We start from the raw sequence: 18,683 nt of genomic DNA, 5'->3' as shown, positions 1-18,683 counted from the left end.
GGATGTTTGCACGTTGTTGTCCTGGAAGAGTCTTCGAAGTATCCTTGGATAGGTGACTCCTCCCATGGACTACAGTGCGCATGGGCATCCTCTCCATCCTCAGATTGTTTTTCGCCATTGTGGCAGTGATGGAGTAGATACAGAAAGTGATGACCATGCTTGCAATAATTCTGAGAGCTGCAGCTGCGACAGGCGCCGGGGAGGAGGGAGGGCGATATGAATGTCAGCAGCCCTACATGCCAAGAACAGATGCATACTGGTAAGTAGCATATTCAGTTCGAGGCATGTGGGCTGCTGAATTCATATCTGTGCATAGAATACATAGCAGTGCCCTCTATTGGCGGCGGCTACCCGTGCCAGCTGCAGCGGTCTGAAAAAGTGTTTTGAGAACAGCCTGTCCTACAGCTGCCTGCTGTTTTGACTGCACATCTACGCAATAGTGTTTTGTAAATGTGTGTGTAGTGGACCATGTGGCTGCTCTGCATATATCATGCAGGGGAATATTTCCTAGGAAGGCCATGGAAGCCCCCAACTTGCGTGTTGAGTGGGCTCGTGGTGGAATAGTTAATGTGCGTTTTGCCTTTTGATAACAGATTTGAATACACTTAACTATCCATCTGGCTATCCCTGCTTTGGAGATGGCGTTACCTTTGTGGTGTGGGGCAAAGGCAACGAATAGTTGTTTTGTCTTCCTGAAGGGTTTAGTCCTGTCGATGTAGTACATGAGGGCCCTCCGTACATCTAGTGTATGTAATGCCCGCTCTGCAACAGTTTGTGGGTTTTGGAAGAAAACGGGCAGTTCAATAGTCTGGTTCATGTGGAACTGCGATATTACTTTGGGCATGAATTTGGGGTTGGTACGTAGTACGACCCTGTTGGCGTGAACCTGAATAAATGGCTCTTGAACGGTTAGTGCCTGGAGTTCACTAACTCTTCTTAGGGAAGTGATCGCTACCAGGAAGGCTACTTTCCAGGTAAGGAATTGAATCTCGCATGAGTGTAGAGGTTCAAAGGGTGGACCCATCAGGCGTGTGAGGACCAAGTTGAGGTTCCACATTGGAGCCGGTGGGTGACTAGGTGGAATGACTCGTTTGAGTCCTTCCAAGAATGCTTTGATGGCAGGCACTCTGAATAGAGAGAGGTGCTGCCTGGTTTGCAGATAGGCTGATATTGCGGTCAAATGGACACGTATAGAGGTGTACGCCAGATTGCATCGGTATAGGTGTAAGAGGTAACATATGATGTCGTGGATGGATGCGTCCAGCGGGTTAATGTCATTATTACCGCAATAAATGACGAACCTTTTCCATTTGGCTGCATAGCAAGCTCTTGTAGTGGGTCTCCTGGCCTCCTTGATGATGTCCATGCAGTCAGGTGGCAGATTGAGATAGCCGAACTCTAGGACTTCAGGAGCCAGATCGCCAGGTTCAGCTGTTGCGGATCTGGGTGCTGAACCTCTCCATGGTTCTGCGTCAAATGCGCGGGTTTGATCCGCAGCCTTTGATGCGGTACCACGGAAAGTTCGAGGAAGGTGGTGTACCACGGCTGGCGTGCCCACGTGGGAGCAACTAGGACGAGTGTCAGGGAGTGTTGTCGGAGTTTGCGAGCCACCAGCGGTATCAACGGTGCTGGGGGAAAAGCGTACGCAAATCTGCCGGACCAGTTCATCCATATCGCATTGCCCTGCGACTGCGGATGTGGGAATCTGGCGGCGAAGCTTTGGCATTTTGCGTTTTCGCTTGTCGCGAATAGGTCTATCTCTGGGTGACCCCACTGCTGGAAGTACGGTTGGAGTACTGATGGGTGTAACTCCCACTCGTGCATCTGGTGGCTGTGTCTGCTGAGCAGATCCGCCATCTGGTTGTCCTTGCCGGGGAGGTGTTCTGCCATGAGGAACATGTTCCTCTGAATGGCCCACTTCCACATGCTCTGAGCCAGATGAGACAACTGTGGAGAGTGTGTCCCTCCCTGTTTCTGTATGTAGTACATTGCGGTCATGTTGTCCGTCCGGATCAACACGACCTTGTTGCACAGATGTACTTTGAAAGCCTTCATGGCCAGGAAGATTGCCATCAGTTCCAGAAGGTTGATGTGCATCTTCTTCTGTTGTGTCGTCCATAGTCCCTGCACTGTGTAGTGTAGTACATGAGCTCCCCATCCCTGGAGAGACGCGTCCGCTGTCAGTACTATTTGTGGAACAGGCTCTTGGAACGGTCGCCCCTTGCAAAGGTTTTGTGGATTCCACCAATGCAGAGAGTTGTATGCCCGACCGCTCACCAACACTAGGTCTTTCAACTGTCCTTGAGCCTGATTCCACTGACGTGCTAGGCACTCCTGAAGTGGGCGCATATGTAATCTCGCGTGCGGGACTATGAAGATGCAGGAGGCCATCATGCCTATCAACTGCATAAACACTCGCGCTGGAAGCGAGTGATTGTGTTTGAACTTGGAGATCAGCAGTTGTATGCTGTTGATCCTCACTAAACTTGGCTGAGCTGAGGCCGCCAGAGTGTCTATAGTCGCGCCCAGGTACTGTTGTACGTGTGCGGGCTGGAGATGGGACTTTGGGTAATTTAGTGAGAATCCCAGACTGTGAAGAAGGTGAATGGTGCGGGACATATGGCTTGCACATTGCTGGGCCGACTTCGCTTGAACGAGCCAGTCGTCTAGGTAGGGGTAGACGTGTATATGCTGCCTCCGTAAGTGTGCTGCCACCGTAGCTAGGCACTTCGTGAAAACCCTGGGCGCTGTTGTCACGCCGAAGGGAAGGACTTTGAACTGATAGTGCTGCCCCTGAACAGTAAACCTGAGGTATTTTTTGTGTGAGGGGTGGATGGGTATGTGGAAGTACGCATCCTTGAGGTCCAGTGATGCTAGGAAGTCTCCCTGCTTGGGAAGCGGAAGGACTTGCTGTAGAGTGAGCATGTGAAAGTGCTCTGAAAGAATGTACTGGTTCAGGGGTCTCAGGTCTAATATAGGCCTGAGCGACCCGTCCTTTTTTGGAATTAAGAAGTAGAGGGAGTAAACCCCCGTGCCCTGCTCGTGGATGGGTACGAGCTCGATAGCGCCTTTTAGAAGCATACTTTCTACCTCTTGCTGTAAGAGCGTTAAGTGCTCTGAGGACATAGGACGGTTTCTTGGTGGTATTGTGGGTGGAGTGGAAGTTAACTCCAGACAGTAACCGTGTTTTATAATATCTTTGACCCACCTGTCCGTGGTGATGGAGTTCCACGTGGACAGGAACCGTTGTAGCCTTCCCCCGACAGGTGTTATGTGGTCGGGAGGAAGGGAGAGGGCGTCACTGCTTGTTCTTGGGGGAGGACCTGGTGTTGCCGTAGCCACGTCCTCTGCCCTTGGTACTGGAGCCACGATAGCCACCTCGGGTGTTCTTATCGTAGGTGGTCTGCGTATTACCCTTGTTATATGTTTGTTGTGACCCCTGTCCTCTACCTGCCCCCTTGTTTCCGGGGCGACGAAAGGAGCCGCTCCGAAAGGACTGAGTTTGTAGGGCGCCCATGGACTTTGCAGTGTCCGTGTCCTTTTTTATCTTCTCGAGGGTGGTGTCAACCTCAGGTCCGAACAAAAAGTCGGGGTTGACGGGCTGATTAAGTATATTGTTTTGTACCTCAGGCTTGAATCCTGAGATACGTAGCCAGGCGTGACGTCGTAGGATGACGCTAGTGTTGATGGCCCTGGCAGCCGTGTCTGCAGCGTCTAGTGCACATTTAATGGCAGCATTTGTGAGTAGCTGTCCCTCTCTGATAAGGATTTCTGCACCTTCTTTGTAGGGGTCAGGGAGGTGCTGAAGAAGTTGCTCCAGTGTGTCATAGTGCGCTCTATCGTAGCGAGCGAGGAGCGCTTGAGTGTTAGCTATGCGCCATATGTTTGCAGCTTGTGCGGCAACTCGCTTGCCGGAGGTCTCTAGCACCTTGGACTCTTTGTCCGGGGGAGGAGCGTCACCCGTTGTCTGCGAGTGTGCCCTCTTGCGGGCATTCGCCACAACGATGGAGTCGAGTGGTAATTGGCCTCTGATGTAAGTAGGATCCCCAGGTGCTGATCTGTATTTTTTATCGATCCTGGGGTTTATCACTCGTGCCCTGGTGGGTTCCTTGAAAATGTCAGTGGCTGGCTTGAGGACCCCCTTCAACATTGGCAGAGTCTTTACATGTCTTTCTGAGGATGCAAAGGTGTCCATTAGAAAGTCATCTTCGATGATATCAGAGTGAAGCTGTACATCATGGTTGTTTGCCGCACGTTCAATCAGAGCGTTGAACGCCGCAGTATCCTCTGTGGGTGATGTTTTTGGCCCATATAGTTGTGTGTCCTGTGCATCAAGAGGTGCACTGGGGTCTGCAGGGTCGCCCCAAGTTTGGTCAGGGTCCTGCTGGTCATCAGGGTCCGTGTCCACATGGTAGGGGACTTGTTCATCCAAGTAGTCCCCCAATGCATCCGTGTCGGAGCGTGTGGGGGAGGCCCGGTGTGGATCCTGGTAGGGTGAATAGAAGGGTTCATACAGGAGAGGTTCTGAGTCCACAGGCAGCTTCCTCTTTAGCGGGATCCTGAAAGGCTCCAATGGCGGTTCCGAAGTTATCCTTCGGCCGTGGAGAATCATCCTGCCAGTGTCGGCGTCGATGACGTGTGACGGAGACGGCTCGACAGGTGTAACCGCAGTTTTGGTGACCTGTGTCCTGAGTTGAAACGCCTTCGGGATTGTGGGTGGAGGCAAGCCGAAGGTAATGCTGGTCGGCACCGACGAAACCGCCGGAGCCGAACCGGAACCCGACGGGTCCTGGAGGGCGTCCTTGGATCTGCAGCCTGGCATCGCGCCAGGCCGTACTCGGGGCGCCTTAGAGGTCGTGGCCCCCGCCAGGGTCGTCGAGGCGGCTGCAGATATCTTCTGCGCCCGTGGCGCATCGAGTCGAGGTGCGGAGATCACCGTCGACGTCTTCGACACGTGAGGTTTTGGTGTCGTCGAGGGAGTGCTGCGAGGCGTAGCAGGCGGGACGGCCCTCGGTGTCGGTGGCGTCGACGCCGGTAACCGGGCAGGTTTGTCGGCGCCGATGACCTTCTTCCGTTTGTCGACTCCCATGTCGCCCGTCTCGAGTTCGGCACCGAAGTCTCTCTTGGTGCGGTCGGTGCCGACCCGGTGCGCTGGCGTCGAAGGTGTTGAAGGCCTCGATCCGACTAGCGCCACTTTCAGTTTCGGTTTCGTAGGAACCTGAGCAGCTTTCGGTTTCGGTTTCGTGGAAGGGAAACCAGCTGGCTTAAGCGGTAATGGCTGCCGCTGAACGTCCGAGGCCGGGCCCGAGGGCGGGGCCGAAGGACTGCGTGATAGGTCTCGGGTAAGGCCCGAAGGCGATCCCTCGACCGGAGCCATAGTCTGTGGCGCTGGTGAAATTTCGGTCTGAACAGGTAGGCCTTGTTCATCATCGGAGCTACTCTCTTCGGCTCCTAAGGCCTCCTCGTCGTCTCCTACCTCGGTGTCGTCTTCACCTCTGTGGAAGAGTGACTCGTCGGCCTCGTCCGATCCGGGTTCGTGTTCGTGTTCGGAAACGGGACTGGAGGGTAAGACTTCTACTTCTTCGACGTCGTCAGCCTCGTCGAAGATGTCAGCTGGGGCCGGTGCCGCGTGCTGCGCTTCGAGCCTCGCCGCTCGACGATTCCGCAGAGTCTTCTTTGAACGGAACCGGGCACAGGCCATACATGTCGATTCGTCGTGGTCCGGCGAAAGGCATTTGTTGCACACCGGATGGACGTCGATGTGTGGGTACTTCGCATTGCATACCGGACACCTTTTGAATGGCGTCCTGGATTCCATCGTCGAAGTAGAGTCGATGGACAGGCAAATGCGAACAAAGTCGGTGCTGAAAGTTAGTAAACTAACAAAAAGTATCGAAACCCGATCGATAAACAGTACCGACGCGAACTAAAGGCCTTGTGGCCTCGACAAAAGTTTTTCCTAACTTGAGCTAAGATAGCACATCCGAACCCAATGGCGGAAAAAAACAATCTGAGGATGGAGAGGATGCCCATGCGCACTGTAGTCCATGGGAGGAGTCACCTATCCAAGGATACTTCGAAGACTCTTCCAGGACAACAACGTGCAAACATCCGGACCCAACACTAGGCGGCGATCTATGCACAGATATGAATTCAGCAGCCCACATGCCTCGAACTAATCAAACTGCCCATTCTGGCCTATGGGGAACAGGTAGCCTTGCAATAGTGAAAAACAGGGCATGTCCTACCTTTCACATACAATGCACCCTGCCCGTGGGGGTACCTTGGGCCTCCCAGAGGGACGACCCACATGTAGAAAAGGGAAGGTTTAGGGACTTGCAAATGTGTGTACTTACCAAGTCGACATGGCAGCCCCAGGCTGCGCACAGGCTCTGCAATGGCAGGCCAGAATTACACTTTCCTGGCTGTTTGCATGGGTGGCACAATCCAGTGCTGCAGCACACCTACAGCATTTGATTTATAGGCCCTGGCACTCTTTGTGCACTTTACTAGGGACTGACACAAATCAAATAGGCCAATCATGGAAACAACAATCCATAACACAGTTTATACAGGAGCACTTTCACTTTACCACTGGACAGCAGTGAGGAAAGTGCGTAGAATCATTACACCAGCAAAAACAGAGTCGAAAACAGGAGGTCAGAGAGCAAAAAGTCAGGGGAAACGTGCCAAAAGATGCCAAGTCTAACACTATCTCTGTAATATAACAGTCATGCCACCACTGGGCTGGGGGTCAGCCCAGTGCCACAGGTCTTGAGGGGACCCTGTGCGCTCTTTCCAACGCAAAGAATCGTGAGAGTTCTTCCTGTGGAACAGTACGTCAGATCCTTGTTTCAAGCTATGTAATCAAGTGTGCACTTTCTACTCCTTCCGGTATTCCTACCACCCTGATGCTGTTTCACCTTCAACATCTTCTGCTCTCCGCTCTAAGGTCACAACTCTAGTTGTGTGATCGGTTAGATGGTGTAAAGTGGTTTTGTGTTCTGGCACCAATTCTCCCATCGTCTGTTCCACGCCCTTCATCCTATCCACAAGTTTGTGTTGTTCTGCCTGCAGCAAGCCCAAACCAACGGACACTGTCCCAATATCTTGCTGTCGGGTAGCCTTGGTGTCGGCGATGCCTGCCAGTATTTTGTCCAGGTGGATGTGGATTGACTGTTTCTGGCCCTCTGCTTCCTATATTTGCAGGTTCCCTGTTGCCTGGGAAGAGTCCCCCCGTCTGGTGAGCCGCTCCCTTGCTTACGCTTCATTTTGCCCATTTTACTTTCGTGCTGGGGTTCGGGTTTGGACTGACTCCAAGGTTGACAGCCTTATATATGCCTCCATGCCCCACTACTCCAGTTTCTTTGTGGGCGCTAGTTATATGTCACGCCACCAGTGTTTTCCTCTCCGGGCCTCTATTTTCCACTGTAGTTCGTTTTGAGTCCTCCTTGGCTTCTACCTTTGGCCAACGATTCATGCGGTGCGAATACCTCCCCACGTGTAGTACCTAAGGCCTCTATCCCCCAGTGTTTAGATATTGGAAATTCAATGACGGTCACTCATTTTAATCCCACTGCTTGTGTGGTTTACTATTACTGCACACTCTACATTTTATAGGAGATGGCTGTAGGAGAACTGTCCCATTAATCCACTCTGGGCAAAAAGTGGGCATGATGTCGTGTCCAAGCAGTGTAGGGGGTCACCTCTTTTCTGTAGGCTCTACCGTCTTCAGGGTAGTCTTGCTACATGGGTGCTGTCTCTTTCCACCAGTGCAAGTTCACCGCAACTGTGACTTCTCAGGGAGTGGCTCCTTTCTAGTGTCTCCATATCAAAAGGCGTATTATTTCTCTCCGTCTGTGTGTTCGGTTTTATTTTATTACAGGTCAGCGTTTTTTTGTTTTTTTCTTGGCAGAATTACTCTAATTTCTTGGGGTCTGTTTTCTGTCCCGTTCCTCTCAGCATTTGGTTCTATTGTCCAGTGCCCCTTGTGATCATCCTCTGGTTCAGGCACACGCTGCCTGATGGCCCTCCTCGAATGTGAACTGCGTCACATTGCTCTGTTGTCGTGCGCCGCAGTCAGGCCCCCCAGAAATGCTGTTGGGTTCACCGTGTGCTTCCATTCAATGTTGTCGCTGCTCATCTCACTAGTCCAGCAACCTTCTGGGGTCCACTTGTTCCCCCTTTACACTAGGGGCCTAGTACGCTGTGCGTGGTGCTCAGCTCCCCAACGATCACCCTCTGTGCCGGGCCCGCTCAAGTCAATAGTGCACACCACATGCAAACTGCGTCACGGCCCTCACCAGCGGCTACAGCATCCCGCTGTCTCCCGACTCAATTCTCCTACCTCACTGCATCATCCACAATAGGCCGGGTGTCTGACCTCTGCTCAGTTCCGAGGGTCTCCTGGGGCTAACTGCATCCCCTTCTGGTCACAGGCCGTCTCGCCTCTCATGCCTTCCATCCCCTTCGCGTTCTCCAGGTGCAGCCGGCGCTCGCTCACTCATGGTGCTCACTGGGCAGGGGTCGCTTCTTATCACTCTGCTCACAATCTCAACGTCCCATAATCTCCAGTGCAGCCATTCTATATGCCTCTCTTAAGAGGGGGGTGAGGGGGAATCCTCTCCAGGTCCACCTCAGTCTTCCGGTATTTTCGGACACCGCTCTGCTGCTCTCGTTTCACACCATGGGGTGCTACGCTTTGTCAGCAGTCTCGTCGACAGCTACCTCCATGTTGCCGCCATCACGTAGTCCTGTGTGCCCGGTCCGAGAGCCTGGTTCCTGATAAACGCGCTCAAGCACACCTCTCAGGACTTCCATTTGAGCCCCCACTGATGCGGGCTACCTCATTCGCGCTGCCGTTCATGTCTCAGCGGTCAATCGTGCACTTTTGCACTATTTTCAGGATTTTTAGGCCTGAGCTGGTGCGGAGCTCCTCAATGAGCATCCGCTCCGGTCGCCATCTTGGCCACGCCTCGTGTATGTTCATTCTTGATCATTGTTGTGCAATAAATGTCTTAAACTCCTCTGTGTCAGGCCTAACGCTGTTCGCCCACACTACCACTAATAGAGCACTTTGGGTTTTACATTGAGCCCTGTACACTTTTGGGGAACCCCTGGACTCTGAGCACGATATAACCACCTAGTGGTAATACCATATATAGAGGCAGCTTCTTACAACGAGGACCGCCCACTAATAGAAGGTAGGACTACAAGGACGACCTGCTACTAGAGGGTAGGACTACGATGACCACTTGCTACTAGAAGGTAGGACTACTAGGACCACCCACTACCAGAAGGTAGGACTGCGAGGACCAACCGCTACCAGAAGGTAGGACTGCGAGGACCACCCGCTACAAGAAGGTAGGACTACGAGGACCACCTGCTACTAGAAGGTAGTACTACAAGCACCACCCACTACCAAAAGGTAAGACTGCGAGGGCAACCTGCTACTAGAAGGTAGGACTACGAGGACCACCTGCTACTAGATGGTAGGACTACGAGGACCACCTGCTACTAGATGGTAGGACTACGAGGACCACCTGCTACTAGATGGTAGAACTACGAGGACCACCCGCTACCAGAAGGTAGGATTACAGGAACCAGTCTGTAGGTGGAGGTAGGACTGGTGGGCAACCCACTAGCAAAAGGTGGAACTACAGAGACCAGATTCTATCTGAGGGTATGATCACCCCCGGTCTGAAAGAGAACTTCTAACGCCACCATGGTAATACTCCCTGGACCACCTGGACATACACCAGCAAACAGAAATCACGGCATCGCCTTCTGGGATCAGGCCCTTGTACCAGGTAGGATTTCAGAGATCATCCATACCAGACTAAGAACTCCTTGACCACACCCTAGCAGAAATCAAAGCTACTTTACCTCCCCAATGAGCGTTTAGGACCACCACAACTGTCTCCTTCATGAGCATCTGCTCTTGGGACCACCTACTAAAAAAGGCAGAACTTGTTAGACCTTCGCCCCAGCAGAGGGTAGAACTACCAGTTCCACACCCTGCAGGAAGGTAGGACTCCCAGCACCCCTAAGCAGGATGGTAACTCCAGGGACAGTCTATACCAGAGTTAGATCTCTTGGGACGATCCCTACCAGCAATTCGAACTCCTGGGACGATACGACCAGCCAGTAGGATTACTGGAACCCCCACAGAAGAGTTTCATTTACATGTTGTGGTATAGGGGACCAGTAGGAATTGTAGATCAGCATCCAGATTGCACAGAGGTGACGTATGGAGCTGAGCAGCACATATTCTTGGAAAAGCAGACCGTACAGACATACTAGAGCTGTAAAGCCCAAGGGCCCTGGAAGACTCACACAGATGTGGAAGCAGGACTAACACCTACACTGTCACCCACCCCTACGGCCTATGGTTCTACTCCTGTGCTGCTTTCATGAACATCGCATGTGGACCTGGGCTAGGAGTTTGCAGAAAATCCCTATAGGCAGCCTCCATTGGTCTCTGATAAGCAGATAAGGACATACAGGCTAATGACACAGAGGTACTGAGCTTTGAAACCCCCCTGGGTAACCCCACATCATGAGTTTCCAACTGGTGCCTTCATCTTGGACTAGGAATCCGTTTATACTTCATGATGGACTGTCCCTTGTTACAAGGATAGCAGAACTACCCGAGGAATGTGTTTTATGTATATTTTGTTTTCACATAGTGCAGAGCCGCCTGAGGAGCAACGAGGAGGGAAAGGAGACGATCTGTGATAGTGTACAAGATGACGCTTCATATCATCTGTCTCCGAAGACTCTGGGGGCTGCCACAATCACACTGAACATGGACCATCTGAGCCTGAGGACTCCACCGCTGAACATGAAGTGAAATCATGGAGCACCTCCAGTGGGCTCTCAGAGTTGACAAGTGAGACGAGAGTAAGAGGGAATGGTGGCGATGCTTATCCAAGCTGTGCAGTGATCTCTAACCCTATGGAGGAGTCAGTCCAATACAAGGCAAGGCAGGAGGCGAAGACTTGCTTCTGAACACCGAACCACAGGGCATGTGACTTTGGTACCCTAAAGCATAAGTGGCAGTGCAAAAATAAGAAGTGGTAGTGTATGAGCTGAGAAAACCCTGCCTGAAAGAGGCACCAAGATGCCCATAAAAACTTATATACCAGTGGAACTCTCACAAGCTGAACATTTTTGTGTCACACCACTTCGGCGGGAGAAGGGGACGTGAGCTTTGGGACATCTTTTGGTGTGGTGAGAAGCAGGTCAGAGAAGTATGGAATCCAGCAGGGCCCAGGAAGAACACTACATACATCTAGACTTCGAAGATGCTTTTACTTTTCTAACACTATGCAGTGTTTGCTCTGTTGTGCTGGCAAAGAACACCCGGCAGGTTGGAGGAAGAGAGACCAAAAGTTGGAGTTTCTTTGGCAAGTGGAAGTTCATAGATGGTGAAGAATACATCTTACAGACCGGTGTTTTTGTAAGAGCACAAGGCTTGGTTATCTTTCACTATACTTCCAACGCTCACCCGGAATCACGCCCCGTTCTGCATCCTTGTGCTAACCCTCCCCACCCCACGTACTTTGATAGTCTTGAGTATTTGACCTTCCCAGCTCGCTCCGCAGTCTCTGGATTGGCCTTCCCACGGATCTCCTCTCCTCGCTGCTCTTCTAGGTCGTCGACTTCATCCTCTGCTCCCGGTTTCTTATCAGAGCTGGTCTTTGTGGATGCAGTCAGGTCCTTGGGGGGACGCGGCAGGAGCCCATCCAGCTCGGTGTCACACTGCCAGGCGCACAAGGTCCCATCCTGGCTGACCGTGTACAGCTGGAACACAGCAAACAAAAGAAATAGGAGCTACACACACACACACAGACAAACATGAATGCACAGATAACTTATACTATGGGGAGATTCAAGACGGCATGAAAGTGTATATTTGTGCGAGGGGCCGGAGATGTTCAAAGTGCACAAGTGTGTGGAGGGTTGAGGCGCTGTTGTGTGTTAGGTGTGAATGAGTGTCTTGGGTATGTGCCTCGTGTTGGAGAGAGATAGAAAATAAATGCAATTATTGTTTGGGACACAGGAAGGATAACAACCATACAATTGACTCTAATGCACTGGGCTTTTCCGGAGAACAAGCAAGAGACTGCAGATGGGACAGTTATACGTGTGAAAATAATTGGAGCTGTGTTCATTCTGCATGATTGACCTTGTGGAACAGTGTGCAGTGTAGTGTGTGACAAAAGATTGACCCTACCTATTACTGAGGATGGTTGCCTTTTCCCAAATGAGCTATTTCAACAAAGAGCTCTGAAAACATACTCCTTAAATGTATCTAATTTACTTTTTATCACATAGAATATTCTGGCGTTACTTATGCTTTTTCCATTCAATGTTGAGTAGGATAACTATTTGAGGTTTCCATCGTTCACTGTCCTCCTTTCCTGGTAGTAAGAGCCCTCTCTTAAGAGACTCATTCCACTCTTCCTTGACACTGGCTATGCTTGCCCTAAAGTGAAGTGCAGACTTCCAGACGCCCTCATGTTCTCTTACATTAACCCTATGAAGCAGGAACTATTACTAATGTTTCGCATGATCTGTATTGGTTATTTGCACTCTCAAAATATGTTTTCTGCTCCCACATCTGCACTCCTACTTTGCCTCAATTCAGTCAACCTTGAAAGCAGCATGGGTCAGTGCAGACGCAGAAAGCCCACCTTTCTCCCATAGTGAGACAGACTAAAACATGTCAGTCCAAGCAGAAGCAGGCATTCATAAAGCAAGAACAATAATCGGTGGATTAGCATAAAGGAACATAGAACATATTTGGAGAATAGAAACAACAAAAACAGATCATGTATGTTAAAAGTGTGTCTTAGCCCATCTTCAGGCGTTATCTGCACTAAAATTGCACGTGCTCATATCCAGTGTCCCAAAGGAAACCAGACTACACTGGTTTACAGGCGACCGTTGTGAATAACTAGGTCCCTTCTATCAGGCCACCTCAGTGACCGGCTTCATAAGCACAGGGGAGTCTCCTGTAAAGTGATATGAAATGGTGGGGAGACTTCAAATAAAGAGATCAAACTAAGAAATGAAGTAAATAGAAACAAACCAAAATAAAAGTGATAAAATAATACAAAAAGTTCAATAAAACAGTTTAAATGTGCATGTCTTTTTTAAGCAGTTGGGTTAGAAATCTAAAATCTCACTCATCTGTTATATTATTGACCAGTAACTTTCGTTGAATCGAGTCAGACATTATCCCAAGGACATAAAAGGGCTAAGCACAGTAACAAATCTTCCATCTTTGGGCAACATCGAGATACTGAGGCCGGCATGTCACGCTCTAGGCACTATTGTGCTATATTCACTCCAACAGATAGTATTTGCTCCATTCAGGGAATAGTACCAACCCTTTTCAGGCTGTTTCTCAGTATGGACAGTGGTCTCCCTTCCATAGGCAGGGGTCTCCCTTCCATAGGCAGCAGTCTCCCTTCCACAGGCAGCGGTCTCCCTTCCACAGGCAGCGGTCTCCCTTCCACAGGCAGCGGTCTCCCTTCCAAAGGCAGCGGTCTCCCTTCCACAGGCAGCGGTCTCCCTTCCACAGGCAGCGGTCTCCCTTCCACAGGCAGCGGTCTCCCTTCCACAGGCAGCGGTCTCCCTTCCACAGGCAGCGGTCTCCCTTCCACAGGCAGCGGTCTCCCTTCCACAGGCAGCGGTCTCCCTTCCACAGGCAGCGGTCTCCCTTCCACAGGCAGCGGTCTCCCTTCCACAGGCAGCGGTCTCCCTTCCACAGGCAGCGGTCTCCCTTCCACAGGCAGCGGTCTCCCTTCCACAGGCAGCGGTCTTCCTTCCTTAAGCAGCGGTCTTCCTTACATGAGCAGTGGTCTTCCTTCCTCAGGCAGCGGTCTCCCTTCCATAGGCTGCGGTCTTCCTTCCTTAAGCAGCGGTCTTCCTTCCTTAAGCAGCGGTCTTCCTTCCTTAAGCAGCGGTCTTCCTTCCTCAGGCAGTATTCGCCTCACTCCATCATGCAGTGGCGCCAGAAAAGAGACTCAGCCACCCAAAAGGCAGTGAACGTCTTTAATCGCAGACAGCGTCCCGGTCCCATCATGCAGCGCTCCCTTCATTCGGCATATCACCTTGATCAGAGAGCGGTCACTGCGTAATCCCAGATCATAATTTTGGCAGAGAAACTTTACGGTCGGCTCCTAGTTTAAAGCTTCTCTAATGTGCAATCTTCAGAACTATGGCTGAGGAGAGGGTCCCTGTTTCTACGACTGTCTATGTCTTATGTCTATGACTAAGCACTGGATTCTATTCAGAGCCTCTGTATTTTTTTTTATTTTACAGAGTTTTATATAGCGCGAACTTGACCCGAATCGGGTATCAAAGCGCTTTACATAGCACCAGTTGCATTACATGAGGACACATTCATTTTTGTTAGGCACGGGGAGATTAAGTGATTTGCCCAGAATCATCCATATACAACCATACATGTGATCACTTAGGTTGTCATGTTTGCATTTATGTAAGGAGAACCTCCCGGTTTATGGCTTAAGATGTAAACTTCACAACTCCAAGGACAAGCTGCGCTTTTACTGTCTTTCGAGCATCGACTCAATGCTGCTTCATGTTCCTTCTCCCTGTGCCATGCTATGATACAACTGCCTTGGACTCAGAGTGGTATGTTGGGCCTAAACAAAGATAAATTAACCCCTTCAGCGGTGCGCGGATTCCCCCGCGGCGCTGAAGGGTTCTAGCGCGGGCGTGGTCATGACGGAACGGTTCCGTCATGAGCACAGCTCAACCGATGCTCATGACGGAACCGTTCCGTCATGAGCATCGAAGGGGCTAAGAAATAAGAGTTCTAGCACATCAGCAAGGGTGTAATGTCGTATTTAAAGTGGAGTGCAGGTCAAACATTGTCTAGCATGTGACCCTGGGGGTAGACGTTCGACAACAGCCACAGATACTCAACCAACTTACATCCAAACTGTTCTCTTCGAAGAAACACCCTACAATGGCATCCTTGTGGCCGCCCAGGGCATAATACACCAGATTGGCCCAGCGCTCTGCTCCGAACACCCAGGTGGACATGTCCCGACTGCCAACAGCGAAGCACCTGGAGAAAGAGAGAGCTGTGAGTGTGTGCACTGTACTTCCCATAAATGTATAACGATCGCATTCAGGGTCGGTAGCTTGCAAGTATATATAAGCAGGTCTACTCTCCTTTCCTCTTTAACCATGACAATAGATCTTCAAGGTATGTATATCTTAAGTTAAGGATAGTGAATCTATACTTACCCTCAAGATATTTTGCAAGCCAATATTTTGGCTACAACATCACTGACAGGAATGACAGCATTTAGAATTCCAGTTTATTTGTTTATTTTTAGGGTGCATGCTGCAAATCCCACCATCTCTAAACTCCAAAACTGAACCAAACATAAAGAACTGAGAGGCTATCCATTCAGATCATGAATTAACCGCCAAAACAGTAGCTAATCTCTTAAGAGAACTTGTTTTACTGCCCTGTTCTTGAACTGCACAAAGAACTAGAGCTCCCCATACAACTAGAAATTATCTGGTGTAGGCTGTGTATTAAAATATTACTTTTTTTTTTAAACAACCAAATGTTATTTATTGAGTTAGAAAATAATATACAGCTGCATTCACATAAGTAGAAGCTTGAGGTAACAACCCATCAGATCTGATCGAGGGCATCGGCAGTCGCCCAACCACAACATATGTTTACAAAGGTAGTCTATAATGAGCACACCACTTTCCTCATATCTTTTCATGCTTTTGAGGGCAACCACGAGCCTCGTAGATGGGTCATTCCTGGCGCACAAACCAGTTGAATCGCCTCCACCACATTTCCAGGGAGGGGGCCTCCGAGCGCCTCCAGCAGCGGGCGCAGTCCCATTTGGCCAAAAATATTTTATAATTAAATATTACTAATTTACTATGTTTCTATATGTTTTAACATTAAATCATATGTATAACTATTTTAAATAATTTAATGTAATATTTCCTATGGGGTTCCATTTGTATTCCCTACCTCCAATATTTTCTATAGGAGAGTGTTGCCTCATCAGTGGTTGGCGATTCGGAGTGCTAGACTTACTACTGTGTTTTTTTTAGTACTTCGACTTGGATTTAAAAAGTACACTCAGTCAAAAGAATAAATCACTCAAAGGAGTAAGCTACCTTTGGGAATCAGGCCTCATACGTTCACACATTTACTGACTACATTTAAGCACAGCCTCTGCTGTGGATTAAAATACAAGCATTGACACAACCATGTGGGTACTTTTGAGCTACATGAGCATTTGGTTCACTTTACAAAGAACTTTTGATTTGCGTGAACTCTTTCTTCTTTCACCCTCTGAAATATTTTAGTGCCGGCAATGATGCGAATAGCTTACAGTCGTTTCAGCCCTCACAGATGAAGTTTCATCAAGTGTTGAAGCGCATGGGACATGGTCAACACCAGATGCATGGGTCGTAAAAGCAATAAGTAGGGGTAGCCCCACATTGAGAGATTTGGGATACATGGTTTGAAAGAGATGACAAGCAGGGGACAGTCTCAAGTGTAAGGGGAGGGGTCGGGCGCATGAGACATGATAAGATACAAGCAGGGGACAGTCCCAAGTCTAAGGTGGGGGGAGGGGTGCATTAGCCATCATACGATACAAGCAGGCGCGATCCCCAATCGTTTTAGACATATTTGCATAGTGCACCACACAAGGTTATGGCACTATTTTGTAGGATCTTCCGTTGTATCACTCCCTGGACTGCGAGTACACCTGAGTTTTTATTGCTGCCCTTTCCTCATCAATGTATCTGCCAGCAGAGCCAGAATTGAAGAGACAACTAGGACACTGTTTTAAGACTCACTAACCTCAGGCTTCTTGGAGGAAAGAATCACTGGTGTTGAAAGGATATGGTGGCTTTTTCCTGGTGGCAGAAGTCAGTCCTTGGTACAGTCAAATGCCAGAAGAGGCTTTGGGGTGCCCGTGTCAGACAAGGAGCCCAGTGCGGTGAGGGTGCAACTTACCACACCTTGGAGGAAATAAGCATGGCTGAGAGGCGAGCCAAGAGCACAGGCATTTGGGTCACATGGGTCAGAGAAAAGTGCATGAAATGGGACAACAAGAGACAGAAGAGGAGATGAGCACGGTGAGGGGAGAGTTGGCACTGCCACAATTAGTGTTAGAATGCTTAAATTTGACAAGTGATATTGTGGAAAATCCTTAAATAGAGACAGTGGGCGTGTTTGGGTTGAAGAAGCAGATGAATGGACTGAGAAACGAGCCCAGAGAGTGCAGCTTAGTTGAAGGAAAGGCACATGGAAGTGGAGAGACCCTGAAGTGCATGGCTGGGAGATCTAGGGGTCAAACACAGTGAAAAGGATGTATGAGGGTGTGAGAAAGTGGGTTTCTGTTGCAGTAAACCCCCCCCCCTTCTTTTTTTTGTTGCCAGACTACTGATGCTCTTCGACTTGATGTGCTCTGGGGCCCTGCCAATCAGGACCCCAGGGCCTGTGTTCCTTCCCTAAAAACTGTATTGAAGCCTAAACCCAACTGGCATCTCTGGCCACAGGTCAGCCCCTGGTAAATGGTACCCTAGGTACCCAGGGCCCTGTGACCAGAGAATGCCCCTAAGGGCTGCAGCACTTATTGTGCCACCCTTAGAGGCCCTGTACCCTGACACACACACACTGCCTTTGCAGGCTGAGTGTCTTGGTGCAGAACAAAACAGACTGTCGACATGGCACACATCCCTGTGTGCCATGCCCACAAACACACTGCCCTGGCATACCTCAGTCACCCCTCTAGCTGGGTGCACTATGCCAGTGGTGTGGGTACAGGTACATGAGCCCTGTACCCCTACAGTACCCAGGTCCATTCCTGGGCCCTGTAAGTGCAGTGCTGCCATTAGGAGTATATGGTGCTGGGAGGTCGTCATTACGAACTCCACAGAACCATAATGGCTGCACTGAAGACTGGGGAGTTTGGTATCAAACTTCTCAGCACATTAAACCCACACTGATGCAAGTGTGGGATTTAATGTAAAGTGCACGACAGAGGGCAACTTAGACTTGCTCCCTGAAACTAACCCACAACCAGTGCCCTGACTGAGAGGCTGCCTAGCCTGCCACCCAGCAGACAGGTTGCTGGCCCCCTGGGCAGAGATCCATCCACTCTTGTGGGCCTGCAACAATGCACATCCTGGGGCAAGGTGCCAAGCCTCCTCCCCCAGGATGGGCAGGGGAAGCTTCAAAGGTATGCCGCCTTTGTGAGCCTCCCCATACCACTTGTTATACTCAGCAACTGGTCCCCACCGGTTCTGGTCCCCACTCTGGCGGGAAGACTGGCGGGAAAACCCAAGTGAGGAAAGGGGGTGTGCCAGCCTCTGCCAACCCCGTCCCTCAGGTGGGGGAGGCGAGGTGAAGCACAACTCCAGGCTCTCGCCATCTTGAGGATGGGGAGCCCTAACCAATCAGGACTAGGCTCCTGCCCCCCTCCCACTGGAGAGTGGCAGGATAGGGGTTGTAGCCACCCCAAGGAAGGGACCCATTGGTCCCTGCCCTTTACCTACCTGTAACGCCCCTAAATTTAGTATTTAGGAGCACCCTGGACCTTCCTTCCTCAGATCCCGATTCCGAAACAAGAAGAAGAACAAGAAGAAAGAAG

General features: G+C 50.4%; 1 protein-coding gene across 2 annotated transcripts in view; it reads right to left on the bottom strand.

Moving 5' to 3' along the window:
- PWP2 (PWP2 small subunit processome component) overlaps positions 1–18,683 on the bottom strand; it is a 129,886-nt gene that overhangs the window by 75,274 nt on the left and 35,929 nt on the right. For both annotated transcript variants that reach the window (XM_085620791.1, XM_085620790.1), the window contains exons 6-7: positions 14,971–15,106; positions 11,564–11,805 (exon numbers count right to left, since the gene is read on the bottom strand). In XM_085620791.1, the coding sequence (XP_085476917.1) occupies positions 11,564–11,805; positions 14,971–15,106 (378 nt within the window). The remainder of the gene's footprint in view (positions 1–11,563; positions 11,806–14,970; positions 15,107–18,683) is intronic.

This window comes from Triturus cristatus, chromosome 8, assembly GCF_964204655.1.
Source record: "Triturus cristatus chromosome 8, aTriCri1.1, whole genome shotgun sequence".
Lineage (NCBI taxonomy): Eukaryota > Metazoa > Chordata > Amphibia > Caudata > Salamandridae > Triturus > Triturus cristatus.
Note: the sequence above shows the minus strand (reverse complement) of the source record. Positions and strands in the feature narration are given on the sequence as shown.